The 18,879-nt window shown below is 62.0% G+C and overlaps 2 protein-coding genes across 8 annotated transcripts in view; one reads left to right on the forward strand and one right to left on the reverse strand.

Moving 5' to 3' along the window:
* Positions 1-5,732, forward strand: part of DENND1A (DENN domain containing 1A) — a 501,318-nt gene extending 495,586 nt beyond the window's left edge. For 5 of the 7 annotated variants that reach the window (XM_035015834.1, XM_035015837.1, XM_035015836.1 and 2 more), the window contains 2 exons: positions 1,403-1,661; positions 2,636-5,732. In XM_035015834.1, the coding sequence (XP_034871725.1) occupies positions 1,403-1,661; positions 2,636-3,808 (1,432 nt within the window). In that variant the 3' untranslated portion in view covers positions 3,809-5,732. The remainder of the gene's footprint in view (positions 1-1,402; positions 1,662-2,635) is intronic. The other 2 variants (XM_035015835.1, XM_035015838.1) reach the window with 1 other exon arrangement.
* A 2,095-nt stretch (positions 5,733-7,827) lies between these two features.
* CRB2 (crumbs cell polarity complex component 2) overlaps positions 7,828-18,879 on the reverse strand; it is a 22,540-nt gene continuing 11,488 nt past the window's right edge. The window contains exons 5-13 of the mRNA XM_035016658.1: positions 18,161-18,346; positions 17,823-17,936; positions 14,246-15,121; positions 13,641-14,149; positions 12,906-13,071; positions 11,305-12,091; positions 10,380-10,496; positions 9,676-9,793; positions 7,828-8,052 (exon numbers count right to left, since the gene is read on the reverse strand). Coding sequence (XP_034872549.1) covers positions 7,828-8,052; positions 9,676-9,793; positions 10,380-10,496; positions 11,305-12,091; positions 12,906-13,071; positions 13,641-14,149; positions 14,246-15,121; positions 17,823-17,936; positions 18,161-18,346 — 3,098 coding nt within the window. The remainder of the gene's footprint in view (positions 8,053-9,675; positions 9,794-10,379; positions 10,497-11,304; positions 12,092-12,905; positions 13,072-13,640; positions 14,150-14,245; positions 15,122-17,822; positions 17,937-18,160; positions 18,347-18,879) is intronic.

The raw sequence follows: 18,879 nt of genomic DNA on the forward strand, positions 1-18,879 counted from the left end.
CACAGGGTCCGGTGGGCCTCCTCACTCTTTTTTAATTCATTGATGCCTTAATTATTTAAATAGTAAATAGTGCTCACTCCCTTAGCCAGGACCTATGAAAAGTATAGGCTTTTGTATGTGTATGATTAAAAAGGAAGTGGCCCATATGTTAACTATACTGGTGTTAAATAAACATAAATTACACAGGAAAAGAAAAAAAAAAGGAACTGGGCCATCTTAAGTCAAAATAAAATGGTTTCTTTTTAAAGAATACATTTCCTTCCTTAAGTGTAAGGAGCACATTGACTTTTCTTTATCCCCTTCATTGTGTTCAAACTTGGTGAAAAGGTCTTTAATTCCTTGGTCAGAAGGCTTAGAGTGAGTGGGGACTTTTGAACAAGTCTCTCATACTTGGTGTCCATGGCTACCTTTTGCTGTGCGACATAGGGTGAGTGACTTAGCCTCTCTGAACTTGAGCCAGATAACTGAAGGCTGATGGGAATCCTTGCGGAGAGTCCCCTCTGCGGGGTGTGCCCTGCCCTGGTTCCTGCACGTGGGCCTTTGGGACCAGCAGGTGGCGCCCTTCCCCCACATTACCAGAGCTGTGGGCCGCTTCTGCTGGGACACACCGGGCAGAGCCAACCCCAGCCTTCACTAGTCAGGGTTGATCCAGGCAGCCTTCTCCACGTACCCAGTGGTGCCCTGGGGCTCAGGCCTCTGAGAAAGGAAAGTAAGAGGAGCCTCTTGTCCCCTGTGCCTGGGTCAAAGGTACAGAATGCTGTTAAGGGCCTCTGTACGTGCCGTGCGTCAGGGAGCATGTTGGTTGGTTCACATAATCACCACCGCTGCCTGCAAAGAGAGGTGCACTCTGGAATGGGGGAGAGGCTGAGGTTCAGAGAGGTTAAGAGACTATCCCAAGGTCCCATGGCAAGAGATGGTAAGACCAGAGCTAGAACAGGTCAGCGCAGGCCGAAGCCCACACGGCTCCCGCTGGGGCTCCTGAGCCACCCTGGGAGACTTTCCCCAGCTCAGTTCCCTATGAGCCACAGGATGGTGGGAGTGCAGAGGCCGGGCTCCCGAACGAGCAGGCTGCCTCTTCCCTTTCCAGTCGTGTCCCGTTCCTCATGCCTTGTCTGGATGGCCTGCAAGCCTCCTAGCCAGTTATATGGTGGGTCCTGTGGTTTTCGGGGGAACTAAAGTGCAAATGAGTCCCATAGTGAACAGTAGAACCCAAATGCAGCCCCGGGTCTGGCAGAGTGCCATTGCCCAGACTCCAACACTCACAGGGACCCCAGGACACTCTCCTGTCCCCAAGCCTCCTGGGTGTACTCCTCAAGGCCTGGAAGTTCCTGGGGGTGGGGGCTGCTTGCACCTCCTGTGGAGGCTCTGGGTGGGAGAATCAGTCTGCTCTGCCTCCTCCCAGGCCTCAGCCGTATCGGACGCTCAAGGAATCAGACAGCGCAGAAGGCGACGAGGCAGGGAGTCCAGAGCGACGAGCGCGGGAGCCCACGGGCCCTGCCCCGGCTCCGCCTGACCGGGCTGCCAGCATTGACCTTCTGGAAGACGTCTTCAGCAACCTGGACATGGAGGTCCCACTGCAGCCACTGGGCCAGGCCAAGAGCTTGGAGGACCTTCGGACACCCAAAGACCTGAGGGAGCAACCGGGAACCTTCGACTATCAGGTATGATGCCAGCAGGGATGGGTACCTGCCAGGGCTGGTGCTTTCCACACGTGAGGCAGGTGCCCCCATGGGACGGGGAAGGAGACCGAGGGAGAAACAGCAACCTTTCCAGGGTCCTTGGCCGAGGCTCAGTGTCGTTCTGCCTGCAAACCCTGCCAGGCAGGCCCACAGCCCGTGATCCTGTAGAAACGTTACAGCTGATGGAAATTGCCCCTCATGTCTGTGTGTGCGTCAGGCAGAATTGTGCTGCCACTCCAGTTCACCCTCCCAGGACCCCAGCCCCCACCAAGTCTGCTCGGAGAGCCTCGGGATCAAAATTCCTGGGTTCTGATTATTTGCATGGGACCACTGATCGTCCATCATGACTTGCAATCTGTCACATTCCCTCTCTGTGCCTGTTTCTCCACTTGCAAGTGGAGGCTGCTGACAGAGTGGTGGATTCACGTGCATCCTCCCTGCCCCTGACAGGGACGCCCAGGTCGCGTCACTTGTGAGTGGCAGAGCAGGACAGGAGCCCAGTCCTGTTTCCCTGCCAACCAGGGAAGACACCTTTGCCAGGCCCCGTGCCTCACTCGTCCTCGAGCTCCCAGGTGATTAAAAGTGCCCACATGCTTTGAAAAGTGAAAAAGGCCCGGCCAATAAATGGAGTCATTTTCCTAAAACTTCTTGGCAACACTGACATAAAAGGACAAGGGCTTTTTCTGGAATCCCTCTGTGCAATGAGAAAAGAGCCCGGCGTGGAGTCTGAAAAGTGAGGAAAACAGTGAGGAAAGCCTGGGCTTGGCGTCTGGACAGACCCGGGCTCTTCTGCTGGTGACCTGGGCCCAGCCCCCCAGCTGCCCTGAGTCCCAGGGGACTGATCAGCCACACGCCTGGGATCCAGCAACAGGAGGGGCCCCAGGGATGGAGACCTGCTGCCTTCCAGTCTGTCCGGGGCAGTCTCTGGTCACTGCCTCCCTCGTTCTCTCCCCCAGAGGCTGGACCTGAGCAGGAGTGACAGGAGCCGCGGAATGCCGGTGGCCTTGAAGCTTACCCACCCATACAACAAGCTCTGGAGCCTGGGCCAGGACGACATGGCCATCCCCAGCAAGCCCCCGGCCACCTCCCCCGAGAAGCCCTCAGCCCTGCTTGGGAACTCCCTGGCTGTGCCCCGCATGCTGCCGACCCAGGACAGCATCCTGAACCCCAGTGACAAGGAGGCGCCGCCCACCCCCACTCCAGGCAGCATCACCATTCCCCGGCCCCAGGGCAGGAAGACCCCAGAGCTGGGCATCGTGCCTCCGCCCCCCACCGCCCGCCCGGCCAAACTCCAGGCCGCCAGCGCCGCGCTCGGGGACTTCTCAGAGCGGCTACAGGCCCTGAGCCCGGCCCCGTTCCCCGGGCTCCTCCCCAGTGCTACCCCCCAAGGACCCACCGAACCGCTCCAGCCACTCAGCCTGGCCCCCGGGGCCGCAAACTCGAGCAGTGATGCCCTGCTGGCCCTCCTGGACCCACTTAACACAGCCTGGTCAGGCAATGCTCTTCCGCCAGGCCCTTCAGCCCCAAGCGTAGCCACCTCCTTCACTCCCCAGTTCAGCTTCCCCCCAGCAGGGACCCCTACCCCCTTCCCGCAGCCATCACTCAATCCCTTCGTCTCATCTATGCCCACGGCACTGCCTGCCATGGCCCTGGTCTCCACACCGGCCGGGCCTTTCGGGGCCCCTCCTGCTTCCCTGGGGCCAGCCTTTGCCCCCGGCCTCCTGCTGTCCAGTTCCAGCCTCTGTGGCCCACATAGATCTCAGCCCAACCTGTCTGCGCTCTCCATGCCTAACCTCTTCGGCCAGATGCCCATGGGTGCCCACACCAGTCCCTTGCAGCCCCTGGGCCCCCCAGCGGTCACCCCTTCAAGGATCCGAACGTTGCCCCTGGCCCGCTCAAGCGCCAGGGCTGCCGAGGCCAAGCAGGGGCTGCCCCTGAGGCCCGGAGACCCCCCTCTCCTTCCTCCCAGACCCCCGCAGGGCCTGGAGCCAGCACTGCAGCCCTCTGCTCCTCGAGAAACCAGAGACCCCTTTGAGGATTTGTTACGGAAAACCAAGCAAGATGTGAGCCCGGCCCCGGCCCCAGGCTCAGTAGAGCAGCTCAGGAAGCGGTGGGAGACCTTCGAGTGAGCCAGGCGCCAAGCGAGGGCGAGCCGGGCCCAGCCATGCGCCGCCAGCCACTGCGCCCCAGGCCAGCAGGCCCTGCTTCCCCTGCTCCGTTTCTGCCCAGGTTCTGCTGGTGGGAAGGGATGGGACCCCCGTCTGCCGCCCCTCCTCCCCGACACACCACCCATCTCTGAGGTCTGGCTGCTAGAGAATGGTGCCAGTTCTGGCCTGGGAATGGTCCCAGCCCCTGGGCACCCACCCCACCCTGCCACCACCCCTTCCCTGCACCCTGAGTAGGTTTTGCACTAAAGAGGTCAGCTGGGCGAATGACTGCCCCAGACCCAGCCCCACCCGCCTTCCCCCGGAAGCCTCCCACCAGGAGCCCCAAGGCTCCACAAGGCCTCTCCTCCCCAGCCCTGTTCTCTCGGCCCAACTGCAGCGTGGCCCTGCGCACCCCACTGGGACCAGCACAGACGGCCTTGGTAGCCTCGGCATGAGGGTGTCTGCACCAGACCCATCCGGTTTGGAGTTCGGAGTAAGGAGAATCTACCTACCTGGCGGGGCATTTCCAAACCCTCTCTAGCAATACACACACTCGTTCTTTGTCAGTCTTCACCCCAACCCTCAACGTTCAGTTGTTTCTGGCTTGGTAGGGATTTGGGGCTGAGGGATTCTTGGGAACCCTCTGATAGCCAAACACAGCCCCAGCCGGCCCTGCATGGCTGGGAGCACCAGCAACTCTGATTTGTAAGAGAAAACATAGCAGCAGGTAAATCGAGTGCATTAGGAGGAGTCAGGCCGCCGTCCTGTGTTCTCCCTCTGGTTGCTGGGTTTCTCCAGGTCTCCAGTGTTACTCAGATGGGGCTCAGCCTCTTGTCGCCTGGGGCTCAGCCTCTTGTCGCCTGGGACTGCAGAGCTGAGAAGCAGGCACCCAGATTCCAACTGGGAAGACCAGCTTCATGCCACAGGCTGATGCAGGAGGCCCAGCTGCCCAGGCTCCCTGGGTCAGGAGTGGGCAGGGGCACTGAGCCCTTCTCTCTAGGCCCTGGCGGAGTGGACAAACTTGGCTTCTCGCAGCTTGGAGGCAGAAGGGCCAGGAGCCACCCCCTCCCCCGCCCACGTAGCATAGAAATTCCTGAGGCCAACGTCACCAAAGCTCAATTGAAATGTTTTGTTATTGTTTCTTTTATCTATCTTTTCCTTTTTACTTTATTGATTTGATGAATCTTAAAATTGACTAGTTTCAATAAACCGAGTTAAAATATGGCCCAACCATTTAAGAAAACAACCATCTGAGACATGCAGGAAATTGTGAGCGTTTTGACCTGATTTCTCATTTCCTATTTGTGAGTGGTCAGACACACAGCCTCAGAGGTGTCTGACTGGGCAAGGGGGCTCCAGAGGCCCCTCTAGCCCCAGGGAGCTTTGTCCCCGTCTGAGGGACCCTGTGTGGGTCGGTGAGGCCTGGAGGGCGGGCCCTGAGGTTCTCAGACGTGGGATGTGACAAGCTGCTGGCCCAGCACAGTGCCCCTTCCCGAGTCGGTCACGGCCCCCTGGGCAAGTGGCTCTCAATCTCAGAGTGCTGTCTGGCTGCTGAGGTGGAGGGGGGCCATGGGATATCTGGGCACGTGGGCACCCCCAGGCCTTTCGGGTGTTTCCACACAGGTTCCAGATCCACCACCCATCCTGGGCAGACCCATGAGCCCTGTCCGCAAAGGGAAGCCTCCCCTCCCCTCCCCACCCCACCCCTGTAGGCAGGGTATAAGAGGTACGGTGGGGCCCCAGGGAAGCAGAGGCCACCCCGTGGTCTGTCTCCCCGGCTGTGCTGGGGGCTGGTGGTGAGCCTTCCACGTTCCCAGGAGCATTGTTGTCTCTTCACTTGCTGGACTGAATTTGCACCCAAGGATGAATGTTGTGTGTGCGTTCAATAAAATCTTCTTGGGGAGAAGGTTGGTATCCCTGTGTCCTGAGGAAGCCCTGGGGGAAGGGGAGGGCTCAGAGCAGTAAGGGAAGGATTTGACCCCTAACCCACACCCCACCTTCTTCCATTTGAGCCTCTGAGCCCAGGCCCTTCCCTGTCCCAAGTCGGGGGCGGGGGGCGGTGGAGCTGGTCACAAGCATGCATAGATAGGCTTGGCCAGTCCATGGAGTGAGGCTGCCGATCACAGATGGTGTTGAGAGTGCCCAAACTCCAGGGAACAGTTCAAGAGAACAGCAGAAAATTCAGCCCCATAGATCTCTCATTAGCAAGGGCAGAGCCTTAGAACCAGCAGCTCTGTTGGGTGTTTGTGTTAGGAGATCTGGACCAAGCACCCAGAGGTGGTGTTAAACACACCCAGTCCCCCATCATCTGGTCATGCCCCCCTCCCCTGGCTGCCCTTGAAAAGGACAGGGGCCAGAGCCCTTAGAAGCGAGAGAGGACAACACAGGGCTCCCCAATAAAGTGGCACTGCTTTTATTTATTGGGGTTTCATGTGTCTTAGAGGAGTCTGCAAGAACACAGGTTCGCCAAATCCCTGATTTAATAAAATCACCAAGGCACCAGCTGTGGCTAAGTTGCTGGTACCAGATGTTTCCTCCCCCACTTTCCCAGGAGTCACGATGGAGAAAGTTGGGGGAAAGGTACCACCTTCTACAGGATAAGGACGAAGCAAGCCCCTTACCCTAGTGTTCAGGGCACTTCCTGTCCCAGCCTCAGCTGAACGCCTCAGTCTCGGCCACCCACATGCTCCCTTACCCCCCCCCCCCATCACCACATGGTTCTACTTCAGATTTTGAGGCCTCTGCCTCTGGAAGCTGGTGAGACCCTGAGGGGATCTGGGTCAGGTCAACTAAAAGTGGAAAGGGGTCTCCTGGCCTTGGCACGGGAGGCACTGGCCTGAGAAACAGGAAGGACGGAAGGGCATGTCTTGAGATCAGGCAGGAAGGGATTTCATGAGACTAGGAGGAGGCCAGGCACTGGGGCGGGGGGCGGGGATGCCCCTCTGGGATCAGTGTGATGGCATTGCCAGGGAAGGGACTGGAGGCAAAGCACATTCCTCCTCTGCATCCATGTCTGTCTGCAGGACCAGCCCCGACAAAGAGTGCCAACATTTGCTGAGTTCAGCAAACAACTCTGAGGGCTTCCTGCGAGTCCTGAATCCCACCCCCCACCCCCACCCCGACACATACACAGCCGTTTAGAGAGGTGACGGGCGCTGGAGAATGAGGTGGTCAGCACAGGGCTGGGGGGGGGGGGGGCAGGTGGTTTGCTCCTTCATCCTCTGGCCTTCTTGCCCCTCCCCAGGAAAGCCCCTTCCCCCACTTTCTCTCAGCTCCAGGCTGACAACCCTTCCTGAAACCTAAAAGGGTGACCCAGAGAGCCCAGCGGCACTGAGGCCCAGAGCTCTTTCCCCATTGCCGTCGCTGATCCTCACAGCTGCCCCGTGAGGTAGGCAGAGGCTGCCACCCCCACCCCCCACCCCCGGCAAGGGGCGACAGCTCCGGGCAGCCAGTCCTCCGCTCCTGCAGATCTGCCCTGGACGCGCTCTGTGTTCCCGCGCGTCCCGTCTCTGGGGCCGCAGGCTCGTGAACCCCCTCCATTTCCCAGCTGCCTCCAGCATGGGGGCAGCCTCCAGAGCTGCAGAAGATGCCGGAGCTGGGGGGCTGGGAAGGGGATCCCCCCAGCCCAGCCGCCCCTCCGTGGGATCGCGTGCACCCACGGCAGAGACACGGACATGCCCACGAGCCCCGTCCCCCAGGGACACCGTGTGTGCCCGCGGGTGCTTCTCCCCTGCACGGCGGTGTGCTTGCCGAGACAAGAGCCGGCAGGGCCAGGGGTGCAGGGCACGGCCTCACCAGCCCCCCGCCCCGGCTTCCCTGAGTGCTCCCCTCTCCTGTCCACGATGGGACAGGCGGGGGCCGCCAGCTAAGGCGACGCTTCACCGGCAGACATCCTGGGCCCCGCGGCTGCGGGAGGCCAGCCACGGGGCACGGCCTCCTGGGGTCCTCGGGTAGAAATCATCTGGGACCTCATGGGTGCTGGAGCCGGCAGGCGGGCAGGCCTAGATGAGTCTCTCCTCCGGTGGCACCTTGAGGACACTGTCCATCTCCAGCCGGGCTCCGGCCACCTCCTGCTGGCTGGGGCTGTAGGTGCCCTCGGACTGGCGGCGCTTCCTGGCTGCCAGGACCCCTGACAGGAGGCCCAGGAGGAGGAGGAGGAGACAGGCGCAGGCCGCGGGCACGGCCACCTCCAGCAGCGGGAAGGGCAGGGACAGCGGCAGGCCCTTCTGCGAGAGATGCGGTAATGAGGGCTGGGGCTGCGGGGTCCGTGCCTGGGTGGGCGGGCAGGGGAGGGGGGGTGGTACCTAAACTTCACAATGGTCTAATGAACGGGGGTGGGGGTCCTCCCTCGCTCCCGGGAGGGAGGACAGGAATCTTTGCTTTATTCTGTTTACCAGTAAATTCCAAGTGCCCAGAGCAGGACCTGCCTGGTAGCACTCGGTAAGGAGTAAAGGAGAAAACAGATGCTTTGCCCAGATTCCCCAGACACGTGACCAGCAGGCCAGGACTGGCAGTCTCCTCCGTCTGCCCCCAGGGCCCATGCCATGCCCACGCCACCATCCTTCAGCCTTAAATTCTAGCCGCAGGCCCTTCCTTCCCTGGCCAAATTGGGCCCTGCCACCCAGCCTCCCTGCAGTAAACTCATCCAGCCTGAGGCGGTGGGGACTTGATCTCTCCCCATCCCAAAGGGTGGTCTGGTTTCTTAGTGGCTGTGGAGACCACGCTTAACCCCAGTGGGAGGCCTCTCAGGCAGCAGTAGGTAGGAGAGGCTCCCCAGGCAGGTGGCCTGTACAGGGCAGGAGCGGAGGCGGGGTCGCGTAGCTAAGGGTGAGCTCAGAATCCACCAGGGTCTGCCCGGCGAGGGAGACTGAGACCAGGCTTTGGGGAGCCCAGGAAACCTCTCCATCTCCAGTCACAGAACTAGGATGCCCCCATCAAAGGCCTGGCACTTCGAAGCCCCCAAATCACAGAATTCCTAGCTTCCAGAGCCCGAGGGTCTCAGACTCACCGGCCCTCCCTCTGCCTGTGAAGCCTCTCGGCCCACTGGGACCTGGGTCCCAAGTCCCAGTACCCAGGCCTGAAGGAGGAAAGGTATCCAGGGCTGGAGAGAAAAGTTCATACCAGCTCGGAATGGGCCATCCCCAGCCTCCACCCCTGGATACTTCTGGGAGAGCTGTAAAGCCATTTCCTCCCTTGGCCCTGTGAGGAGGGCTGGGGCGCGGGGCGGGGGGCCAGAGGCTGTAAAGTTCAACTTGAAAGGAAACATTCCCCAGAAGCAGAAGGGATTTGCGGGTTTATGACCGGGGCTGCCAGAAGCCTGTGGAGATCAAGGCTCCTCCCCAGGCTTCCCACCAGCACCCAGGTGGGCTCACTGCCCACTGGGCCTGTGGCGCCGGTTCCGCCCCTTGGTGGGAAGGGGGGTCAGGGGGAGGTTCAAGCTCAAGCTACCTGCTGGCCCCCATCAATTGGGCCCCTGCTCAGCTGAGCCTCCCTGGCTGCTCTGGCTCAGAATCGCGGCCTCTCCAAATCTTCCTACTCTAGAATCCTGGCCCACAAACCACTGGAGATTACAGGCTCTTGTATCCACCAGCCGAAATCCCAGAATTCCAGGATCCTCTGGGTCCTGAGTCCTGGTCCCAGAGAGGACTTGGCAGAGCCCAACTGTTTCACTGAGAGATGGTGGGGCCTCCCGGGCTCGCCCTGAGTCTCCTTCCCTACTACTCCCCACCCCACGACAGGGCTGGTCCAGGAAAACAGCACCACAAGGGCTTTAGGGGCCCCCCAGCCCCAAAATCATCTCACGAAAGTCCAAAACAGGGCACTCGCCAAGCCCCCCTGGCATCACTCACCACCACTTCACAGAACTGGCCTGAGAACCTGGCACTGCAGATACATTCATAGAGCCCACCAGCAGCCCGGCAGGTGCCGCCGTTCAAGCAGGGGTTGGCCTCACAGGGGACCGGACACCTGGGAAGCACAGAAGGCGAGGCTCGGAAAGCTGCTCCCTCCTGTGCGGCCTCTTGTTCCCCCATCTGCTTCAGCTTCTCAACACCCCCCCCCCAAACACACAGGTGTCCTTCCACGGTCACCATGCATGGTCCCCGCCCGGCAGGGCTCTGCTGGCTGACTGAGGCCGACTGTGACCTCCACCACCACCCGCCCCTTGCCCCAGCATTCATGACAGACAATGGCCCGCCCAGTCAGAAGTGCCGGGGAGGCTGTGTGAGGGCAGCTGCCTGGGGATGGGGACGCCCTCTCTCCGCAGTGGGCCCAGAACCTGCCCGTTTACAGGCTCCCTGGGCAGTCCCGATGCAGGTGGGCTGAGGATGAGGCTCTCAGAACCACCACCAGGCAGCCACCTCCCCCCCGGGGACGGCGTAACAGAGGATGGCCTTGGGAACCCCGGGAGGAAAGAACTTAAGCGACAGAGGTGGGCTGTCTGGCACTGTGGGCATGGTGAGGGCTGAGAAGGTGAGCAAGGATCCACACCCCACCCTGCCTGTCCTGCCTGGAGGGGACCCAGGACCCCCACCCGCCTGGGTCCCAGGCCCACCTCTGGCCAGCAAAGCCCCCCTGGCAGCTGCAGTTGGCCCCCTGGGGCCCACCCTCACAGGGGCCACCGTTGAGGCAGGTAAAGTTCAGGCTGCATTCCTCCGGCAGGACAGGCAACCTGGGGAGAAAGCACAAAGGTTGCACCATGGACAGCAGGCTGGGGACCTGGCCTGGCCCCCCGCCCCTGGGGCTACCACTGGCCACCTGAGCTGTGGGATTCAGGGCCCACCTGCCATGGACCCTGATAGCGATCATGGAAGTGGCATCTGAGGTGGAAGGGAGGGGGCTCCAGCCCCAACCCCAACAAGGTGTACAACCTCCAGAGCCTGGATGGGACCGGCTCCCCAGGCTCAGAGGCCTTTGAGAAGCTGATGAATGTCAGGACTCTCCTTGGAACACAAGCATGTTCCTAAACATAAAACTTGGGCCTGACATTCCTCCTGGGGGTGGCGGAGTCACGCCTCTGCCAGACAACCCTCCAAAAGCTTGGCTCCAAAGGGAGCGGGGAGTCAAAACCAGACTGAAAAGGGGGAGCATCAAAGCCTCCACCCGGCTCACTCTGGCCCCGCCATCTTCACGGGACTAATGGGGATGAGCATGGGTGGCGGGCAGCCAGGCAGGGAAGCCTCCAGGTTTGCTTCCAAATCTAGCTCTGGGATCCCCCATCCCCTACCCCCCACTCCCAGACAAGAGCGTCATTGATCTCAAATTCAAACTTATCTGGGTTTTATCTGGCAACGCTAGGGGACTGTCGTTCCCGTTTCACAGACGAGGGCACGGAGGCTCAGAGAAGGGAAGTGGCTGGTCCACAGAACCAGAGCTGCGGCTGTGGAGCCCGTGGACTTGGGTGCCCCCCCCCAGCCCCCCGCCCCTGCCCCGGGAACCCACCGGGCCCCTGGGGCCCCGGCCGCCCCGGCCGTCCGCACCTGCAGCGCGGGCCCGCGAAGCCAGGCGGGCAGCGACACTCGAAGCGGCCGTCGGGGCGTGAGTGGCAGCGGCCGCGAGCACAGGGGGCCGAGCGACACGGGTCGGCGCGGGCCTCGCAGCGCGGGCCCTCCCAGCCCGGGCCGCAGGCGCAGGCGAAGGCGTCGAAGAGGTCGCGGCAGGCGCCGCCGTGCAGGCAGGGCGACGGGACACACACGCGCGCGCCGCGGCAGCCGAGGCGTGGGGCGGGCGCCCCGGGCCAGGCCGAGAAGTGCTCTCGGGAGCCGGGGGCCGCGCCGGGTCGCGGGCGCGCCAGGGGCAGTGGGAGGCCGCCGACGGCCACGCGACCCAGGCAGCCGGTGAAGTTCTCGGCCAGCAGCACGCGCGCGGCGCCGGGGCCGCGCAGGAAGCCCAGGTCGCCGGCCAGGCCGCGCAGCGCCACGGGCGCCGACGCCCCGTCCAGCCAGAGCAGCCAGCGCGACGCGGCGGCCACCGGGCGCTCCATGGCCAGGCGCACGCGGTGCCAGGCGCCGTCGGCCACGCGCGGCCCCCACGCCGGCAGCACCGCCCCGGGCAGGCCAGGGCCGCTGCGCACGCCGGCCGCCAGCGAGCCGTTGCGCACCGCCAGCCAGACGGCCGCGTGGGCGCCCGCGGTGGCGCGCAGCAGCCCGGCCTCGGAGTCGCGCGTGCGGAAGGCCAGCGACAGGCCGCTGAGCGACAGCCCCGACGACGCGTTGTGCCCCCTGAAGGCGGCCGCCGGGCCCTCGCGGAACGTGGCTTCGGCCACACCTGCGGGGAGAGGGAAAGTCGGGGAAGGGCCCACGGGCGCCCACCCCCGGGCCGAGCCCGCGGGTGACACACCTGCCACCCGCACGGCCCCCGCCCATCTCGAGGGGGGCACGCCCACCCACCCATCATTCCATGCCGGGAACCATCGCCCCACCGCCGTGGCTTCCACCGCCGTGGCTTCCACCGCTCCCAATTCCCTACCTCCGAGAACCAGCTTCGGCGGCGCTGGGGAGACCCACCCTACCCTCCAGGTCACAGACCAGGCAATAATAAGGCCTCTGCCCCCTTCCCTCCTCAGTGGAGTTGCTCAGTCTCATCACTGAGGCTCATTATTCACTGCAGTCATCTTTCTTAAATGCAGATTTTTAAAATGCTGATCGTGCATTTTAATAAAATGCAGTCACCTTTCTAAAATGCTGATCATGTCCCTCTCCTGCCTAAAACCATCCCACGGCTCCCCACTGCCCTTGGGAAAAAGTTCTGAGCTGCCTGGCCTACCTCTCAAGGCCCCTCCTGGCAACATCTCGACTCCAACACCCGTAACTGTGTTTCAGTTGTTCTTATAAACCCCAGGATCTTTGCATATGCTGTTGCCCCTCCTTAAAATGTCCTCCCCTACGCCCAGTCAGTCTTACTTGTCCTTGGAAACCTGGTGAATGCTGTCTTCCTCCAGAAAACCTGTCCCTCTGGATGCAGTGGCCTACCCACACTGGGGGCTGTTGGCATGCTGGTCCACTGCCTAGGAGCCCTCAGGGCTTAATCCAGCCTGGGTGTCCAGAACCCAGCACGTGGGCTACCGGGAGCACACACTCACAGACAAAGCCACCAGGGACCTCCTCACAGGCGGCAGGCGGGAGGCAGGGCTGGCCAGGACACCACAGCGGCTGAGCACACGTTGGCCCCGTGAAGTTGACAGGGCAGGTGCAGTGGAAGTCATTCCAGGTGACGAGACAAATTCCACCATTGAGACAGGGGTCAGGCTGCAGAAAAATCAGGGCAGGGATTGGCTCAGGCCTGGGGCTAGCATCATCCCACCATAACCATCACTGCAGTGGCTCTTCACTGAGCACCTACTACAGACACATTAACTCCTCCCAAACACACAGAGAGGAAGTCACTATTGTCCCCATTTTACAGATAAAGAAACTGAGGCTCAGAGAGGAGAAGCCACTTGCCTGGCTCATCCAGGCAGGAAATAGAGGAGCCAGAGTTCACACTCAGGCCATTCCAATGCCAAGGCTGGTGCTTTGTCCATGGACCCAAGGACGTCCCTGTCCCCCAAGCAGCTCCTACAGAAAGGCTCAGGCAGTCCTCTGCCTGGGCCTGGGTGTCTGTCTCACACCAAGACTGGGGAGGGAGGGAAGGGGCCCACAGAGGGCAAGAGCAGCTGGGCCAGAGAGATTAATCCTGCTCTGCCACTCTCTACAGTGGGAACTTGGGCAGAGTGCTTCCCCTCCTGCCATTTTCCTCACCAGAAGGCCATGCTAACCCCCAGAGATGCAGGGCAGACCCTGAGAAAGGGAGCCACCCCTTTTCCTGGGGAACTCACACTGCACGTGTCCTCGGAGACACAGCCCATGGTGAGGTTCCAGGACTGCCTGCTGCCCAGCTCGCTGGGCTGGCTTGAGTTCCCCAGCAGTCGCGGAAAGAACGGGAGGTGGAGGTCATTGAGTCTCAGGTCCTGGAGGCAGCCTCGGAAGGGCCCACCCCAGGGCTCGGCATCAGCAGGGAGGAGCCTCCCACCCACGTGCACCTGCTGCCCCAAGCCCTGCAGCTGGTCAGGCCCGAAGCTGAGCGTCACCAGGTGGCGGAGCCCATCATCCCAGCGCCCAGGAAGCACCAGAGTAGGACTGCCCAGCACCTCAGCCTGGATCTGGCCCTCGCTCAGGAATACTGTTAGGCCAGCTACCGAGTCGTTGGCAAGTTGGAACAGCAGGCCAGCGGGTTCCCGAGTACGGAGGAGAAAGGACACGGTGAGGTTGGGGCCTGGCAGCTGGTGCAGCAAGAAGGAGGCAGAGCTCAGGGTGCCCCCCAAGCCAAAGGTGGCAGCAGGAACCTCTGCAGGGAGAGAGAGGGTGTCGGGTGAGGCCTGTGGGCTAGGGGAAGGCACACTCCCCGCCCCGGGGAGGGGGGCCCACCTGCCTTGCTCCTCACCATCAGCGCAGGTAGGACCACTGTAGGGCCGGGGGCATTTGCAGTGGAAGTGAGCCCACATGTCCACGCAGGCCCCTCCGTGGGCACAGGGTGGAGGCTGACACTGCTCACGGCGCTCGCAGCCCAGGAGGACAGTCTCGCCCAGGTCCTCGGGCAGCAGGAGGTGCCCGTCCACTTGCACGTCCTCGAGGCAGCCTTCAAAGGCTGTGCCACCCAGCTGGGTGGAGCAGAACCTGGCAGGCGTCGGCGCTTCGGAAGCCACGGGAGCTGGGGCCACAGGACCGGAGGCCACACACAGCCGGGCAGGGCAGTCCTCATGCCAGAGCCGCAGCTCCAGGACGGCCGGGCGCAGCGAAACCTCCACTCCGTGCCAGTGGCCATCATTTAAAGCCAGGTCAGGCAGCTTCAGGGTAAGCCCGGTGGTGTTGCCGTGGCTCCAGAGGGTGGCCTGAAGTGTGCCCCCCACCAGTGCCAGCTCCAAGCTGTCCTGGGCGTCAGCGCGAGTGGCCAAGGCACCAGCAGGTAGTGTGGTGCGAAACCTCAGTGCCAGACCCCGGGGGCTGCCAGCTGGCACGGTTGTCTGCACGGGGCTCCCGGCCACCACAGAGAAGGTGGTATTCTGGCCACAGAAATGTCCGTGGGTACCGGGTGGGCAGCGGCAGGCGTAACTGTGCACGGCGGCCTTGAAGATGGGGATGCAGGTGGCAGCCGGTGGGCAAGTGTGGCCCTGGCAGCCGGTGAGCCGCACGGAACAGTCATGCCCACCCCAGGCCTCCGGGCACCTGCAGACGTAGCCCGCCACGGTGTCATCACACGTCCCACCATGGAGGCAGGGCTCCGACAGGCATTCATCCACATCTTCCTGACATGCCAGGCCTTCGGGAGAGACCACGCCAAAGCTCAGCACTCAAGGCAAGAACGAAGCACTCAAGGCAGAGCTTACATGCCTTTTGGGGTGGGGATCTCAGCACCTAGCAACTGAACCAATTCCCAATCCCCAAAGGATTTCTCATGGTCCCCTAAAGTTCCTGGAGGCTGGAATCCAAGATACCCCTTCCTTTCCCATGTTTGGTGGGTCTCTGTCCCCCATGGATTCAATCCCCTAAACACTCGTTGGTCTCCCCTTTTCTCCCACCCCACCTCTGTCTCACCAGCTCACAGGTCCACGGTCTGGCGTCCTCTACTTTGCCTGCCTTCAACCTCTCTACCATCCATCTCCTCAAGTAGCCAGAGGCTTATTTCTAAAGCATCGCCTGGCCAGATTCCCCTGCTGCTTAAGGTCCAATCACTCACTCTGGCACTCAACATCCCTCAGGGGCTGGGCCCTACCAGGCCCTCAAGTCTCAACCCCGCTCCCTCCAGACCTTGAATTGCCTGTTCCCCCAAGCATTTCCTGGAAAACTTTTCCCTGGGGCTTTGCTCATACTGTTTCCTCTGCTTGGAATGCCTTCTCCTCACTTACCCTGCTGGTCAAGCTCCTAGTCATCCTGCAAAGCCCAAATTCAAAGGGCCAGGCCCCTAGGAGGCTTTTTCTCTGATTTCCAACCCCAAGCTCTGTGTCACTCCCAACTGCTTGCCCACTCCCAGACACAGCTCCCCAGAACCCTGTACTGAAATTATCTGTTTACTCAGCTGAGATCTCCTCTGGAGGCCTGAATATGTTCTTGGTGCCCAGCAAAGGATCTGGCATGGCTTTTGTGGACAGAGTGCCAAAATGGAGGAGGGAGTGGGGTATGCATCTAGGCTCCATCCCCCAGTCCCTCTGCCCTAGCACCCCATGCTGACTATGGAGGGGCCACCTCACCCTCCCCTCCAGAAGCTCCCACACCAGGTGCTCTGGCCCCAGCTTGGGTCAAGAGGCCACAGCCCAACCCCAGCTCAGCCAAAGCGTCCACCAAACAACCAAGGCCAGCCCTTCCCACCATACCCCAGCTGGAGGAGCCCAGGCCCAGAGAAGCCACCAGGATTTGAATCCTGACCCCAGTCAGCCCCCAAACCCCACAGCCTCCTTTTGGGGACAGCCGGCCACACCTCATCCTGCCCAAGGCCCCAGCCCTGCATACCTGCCAGGAGCCACAGGCCCCCCAGGAAAGTCCACAGAGCCCACGGCCCCATCGCATTCTCCCACAGATGGCCAAGAGTGGCGGGCGGGTCGTGGGCCGGGGGAGCAGAGCTCCCCGCCTGACCGGCCGCCTCCTTCGGAACCGGCTCAGGAATGCCAGGCACTGGCCTCCCCCAGGCCGGCACGACCCAAAGGGAGGATGGGGGTGGACGGCGGCAAGGAGCCCAGCCCTACGGTCGGGGTTCCCCTCCCGGGCCCTGACCTCAGATCTGACCTCCCTGTCACCCATCAGCTGAGCTCAGCTGGGGGAGGAGCTGGGCTCTGGCTGACACTGGTGAACCGCAGGGAGTGACACCCCCTCTCTCAAGCCTCCGTTACTTCATCTGTAAGAACCCTACCTCGTAGGGGTGCAGTGAGGAGGGAACGAAATGCACAGAAAGGCTCTTCAGGGGCAGCGCACGCCGTGCTGGGCCCGCCGTGGTGCCTGCAAGACCACGCTCCCAGGCAGGACTCAGGGGGTCTCAGCCCACGGGGGCAGACGATGGGCTTTCCGGGCGGCCACCCCAGGGCGGGGGCCGCTGAGCCCAGCATGTCTGGGCCGCTGAGGTGGGAGGGAGGGTGGTGATCGCCACCTCCTTGCTCTGGGGGGCGGGGGGGGAGCCAGTGCCCAGGAAGCCTGCCAGGGAGAGGAGCCTGTGTGCCCAAGCAGGAATGCGGGCGGGCACGGGGGAAGTGTCACACGCATTCCAGAGGGGGCAGGGACACTCGAGGAGGATGTGACGAGTTCTTTGGGCTCACCAGCATCCGTGGAAGGGTGTCTGCGTGTCTACGCATCTGCTGTGCCCAAGGCAGGGAGAGGCTTTCTGCAACCCAACTCCTGTCCCATAAGCCCCAGCTCCTAGAGGTCAAGCTCACCCTTCTATCTGTGATGCCCCCATTTACCTCTTTTGTCCTCTCCCCGCAGGCCCCTCAGCCTCTGCCGGGCCCTTGGATGTCAGGTGCTTAGGGTTCTCTTTGCCCATCACTCCACATATTCTCCTGGACAGTCTTGGCCACCCGTGGCCCCAGCTGCCAGGACTGCACTCCTGAACCCCGGTCTCTGGCTTTTCCTGGGCGCCAGACCCTGGACCACCAGCCCCCACCCTGGCTCCTCCCTGTGGGTGCTCCGCAGACACTTGGACTCAGTATGGGCAAGTACGGACACCCAGCATCACCCAGGGCAGAAGCATCACTGACACCTCCCGCTCATACCCGGACTAACCCGCAGGGCCTCCAGAGTTTCCCCCCTAAATAGTGCTCAACTCACTTAGTTCCCTCCACTTTCATCTCCAAAGCCCGGGTCCCCGCTCAGCCCCTCTTAGCTGTCACCCAAACCAGCACACCCACCTCCTTCCTGCTCTCCTCGTCCCCATCAATCCAGCCTCCACGCATCAGCCGGAGGAAGCTTCTCACCCCAGGCCCACCGACTCTGCCCTTGCCCTGCCCCAGTGCCCATCCCGCCCCACCCCCCCGCACCTGTGTAGCCATCTGGACAGTGGCACCGGAAGCTGTTGGGCAGGTCCTGGCAGCGGCCTTCGTTGAGGCATGGCTGTGAGGCACACTCGTCCACATCCACGCCACATTCGTCCCCTGCAAGAGGGCCAGCCGGGGTTCCCACCTGGGCCCTCAGAACCAGACTGGAGCTGGAAGGGCCCGTTTTAGAGCTATGGAGACTGAGGCCCAGTGAGACGTGCTGACTCAGGCGGGTGGCACAAATGTGGCAGGGCCAGGCCTCAAGCAGAGCCCTGGCATCCCTCCCCCCACATCCACACCCTGGTGGACCTGCTTCCCTGGAAGGGTGGAAGGAGACTCACCCTCAAAGCCCGGGGGACAGCGGCACAGGAAGCCGGCAGCGTGGCGGAAGTTGAAGGTGCCAGGGAAGGTGGCCCGGTCACCTCCGTAGAGCGCTGGGTCCGAGCGCTGCAGGCACTGCCCCCCATGCTGGCAGGGGCCCGACTCGCACTCATCCTCATCCACCTCGCACTGCTGGCCGCTGTAGCCTGGGGGCACGCGCACGTGGGTAGCAGGTCACACGGGGTCACCGGGCAGCCCCCCTCCACTGCGGCCAGGCTGGAACGACAGCTCAGAATATGCTCACCAATACGGTGAGGGACGGATGCACCGAGGACGGTAGGAATGACCATGGCACCTTCATCAGTGTGCTATTACTATTATTGCTAGTACTACTGAGCACTTTGCATGTGTCAAGGCTTCACGGGCTTTACACCTTTACCCTCCTCGCAACAACGCCAGGAGCAGGGGCTACGATCAGCCCTATTTTGCATATCCCCGCAAAAGTGAAGTTCAGAGAAGTTGCAGCTACACGCACATGCTCTGAGGGCAGGTGAGCCCCGCGCACATCTCCCCGCCGCCCCAGACTGCGCCCATAAGGAGCAGACACACACACACATGCGCGCGCGCGCACACCTGGCCAAAAGAGGGAGAGGAAACACGCACGCGCATGCGCACACGCACACACCTGGCCAGCAGAGGCAGCGGAACACGCACGCGCATGCGCACACGCACACACCAG

This window comes from Mirounga leonina, unplaced genomic scaffold (genome assembly GCF_011800145.1).
Source record: "Mirounga leonina isolate KUSES-001 unplaced genomic scaffold, KU_Mleo_1.0 Mir_170, whole genome shotgun sequence".
Taxonomy (NCBI): domain Eukaryota; kingdom Metazoa; phylum Chordata; class Mammalia; order Carnivora; family Phocidae; genus Mirounga; species Mirounga leonina.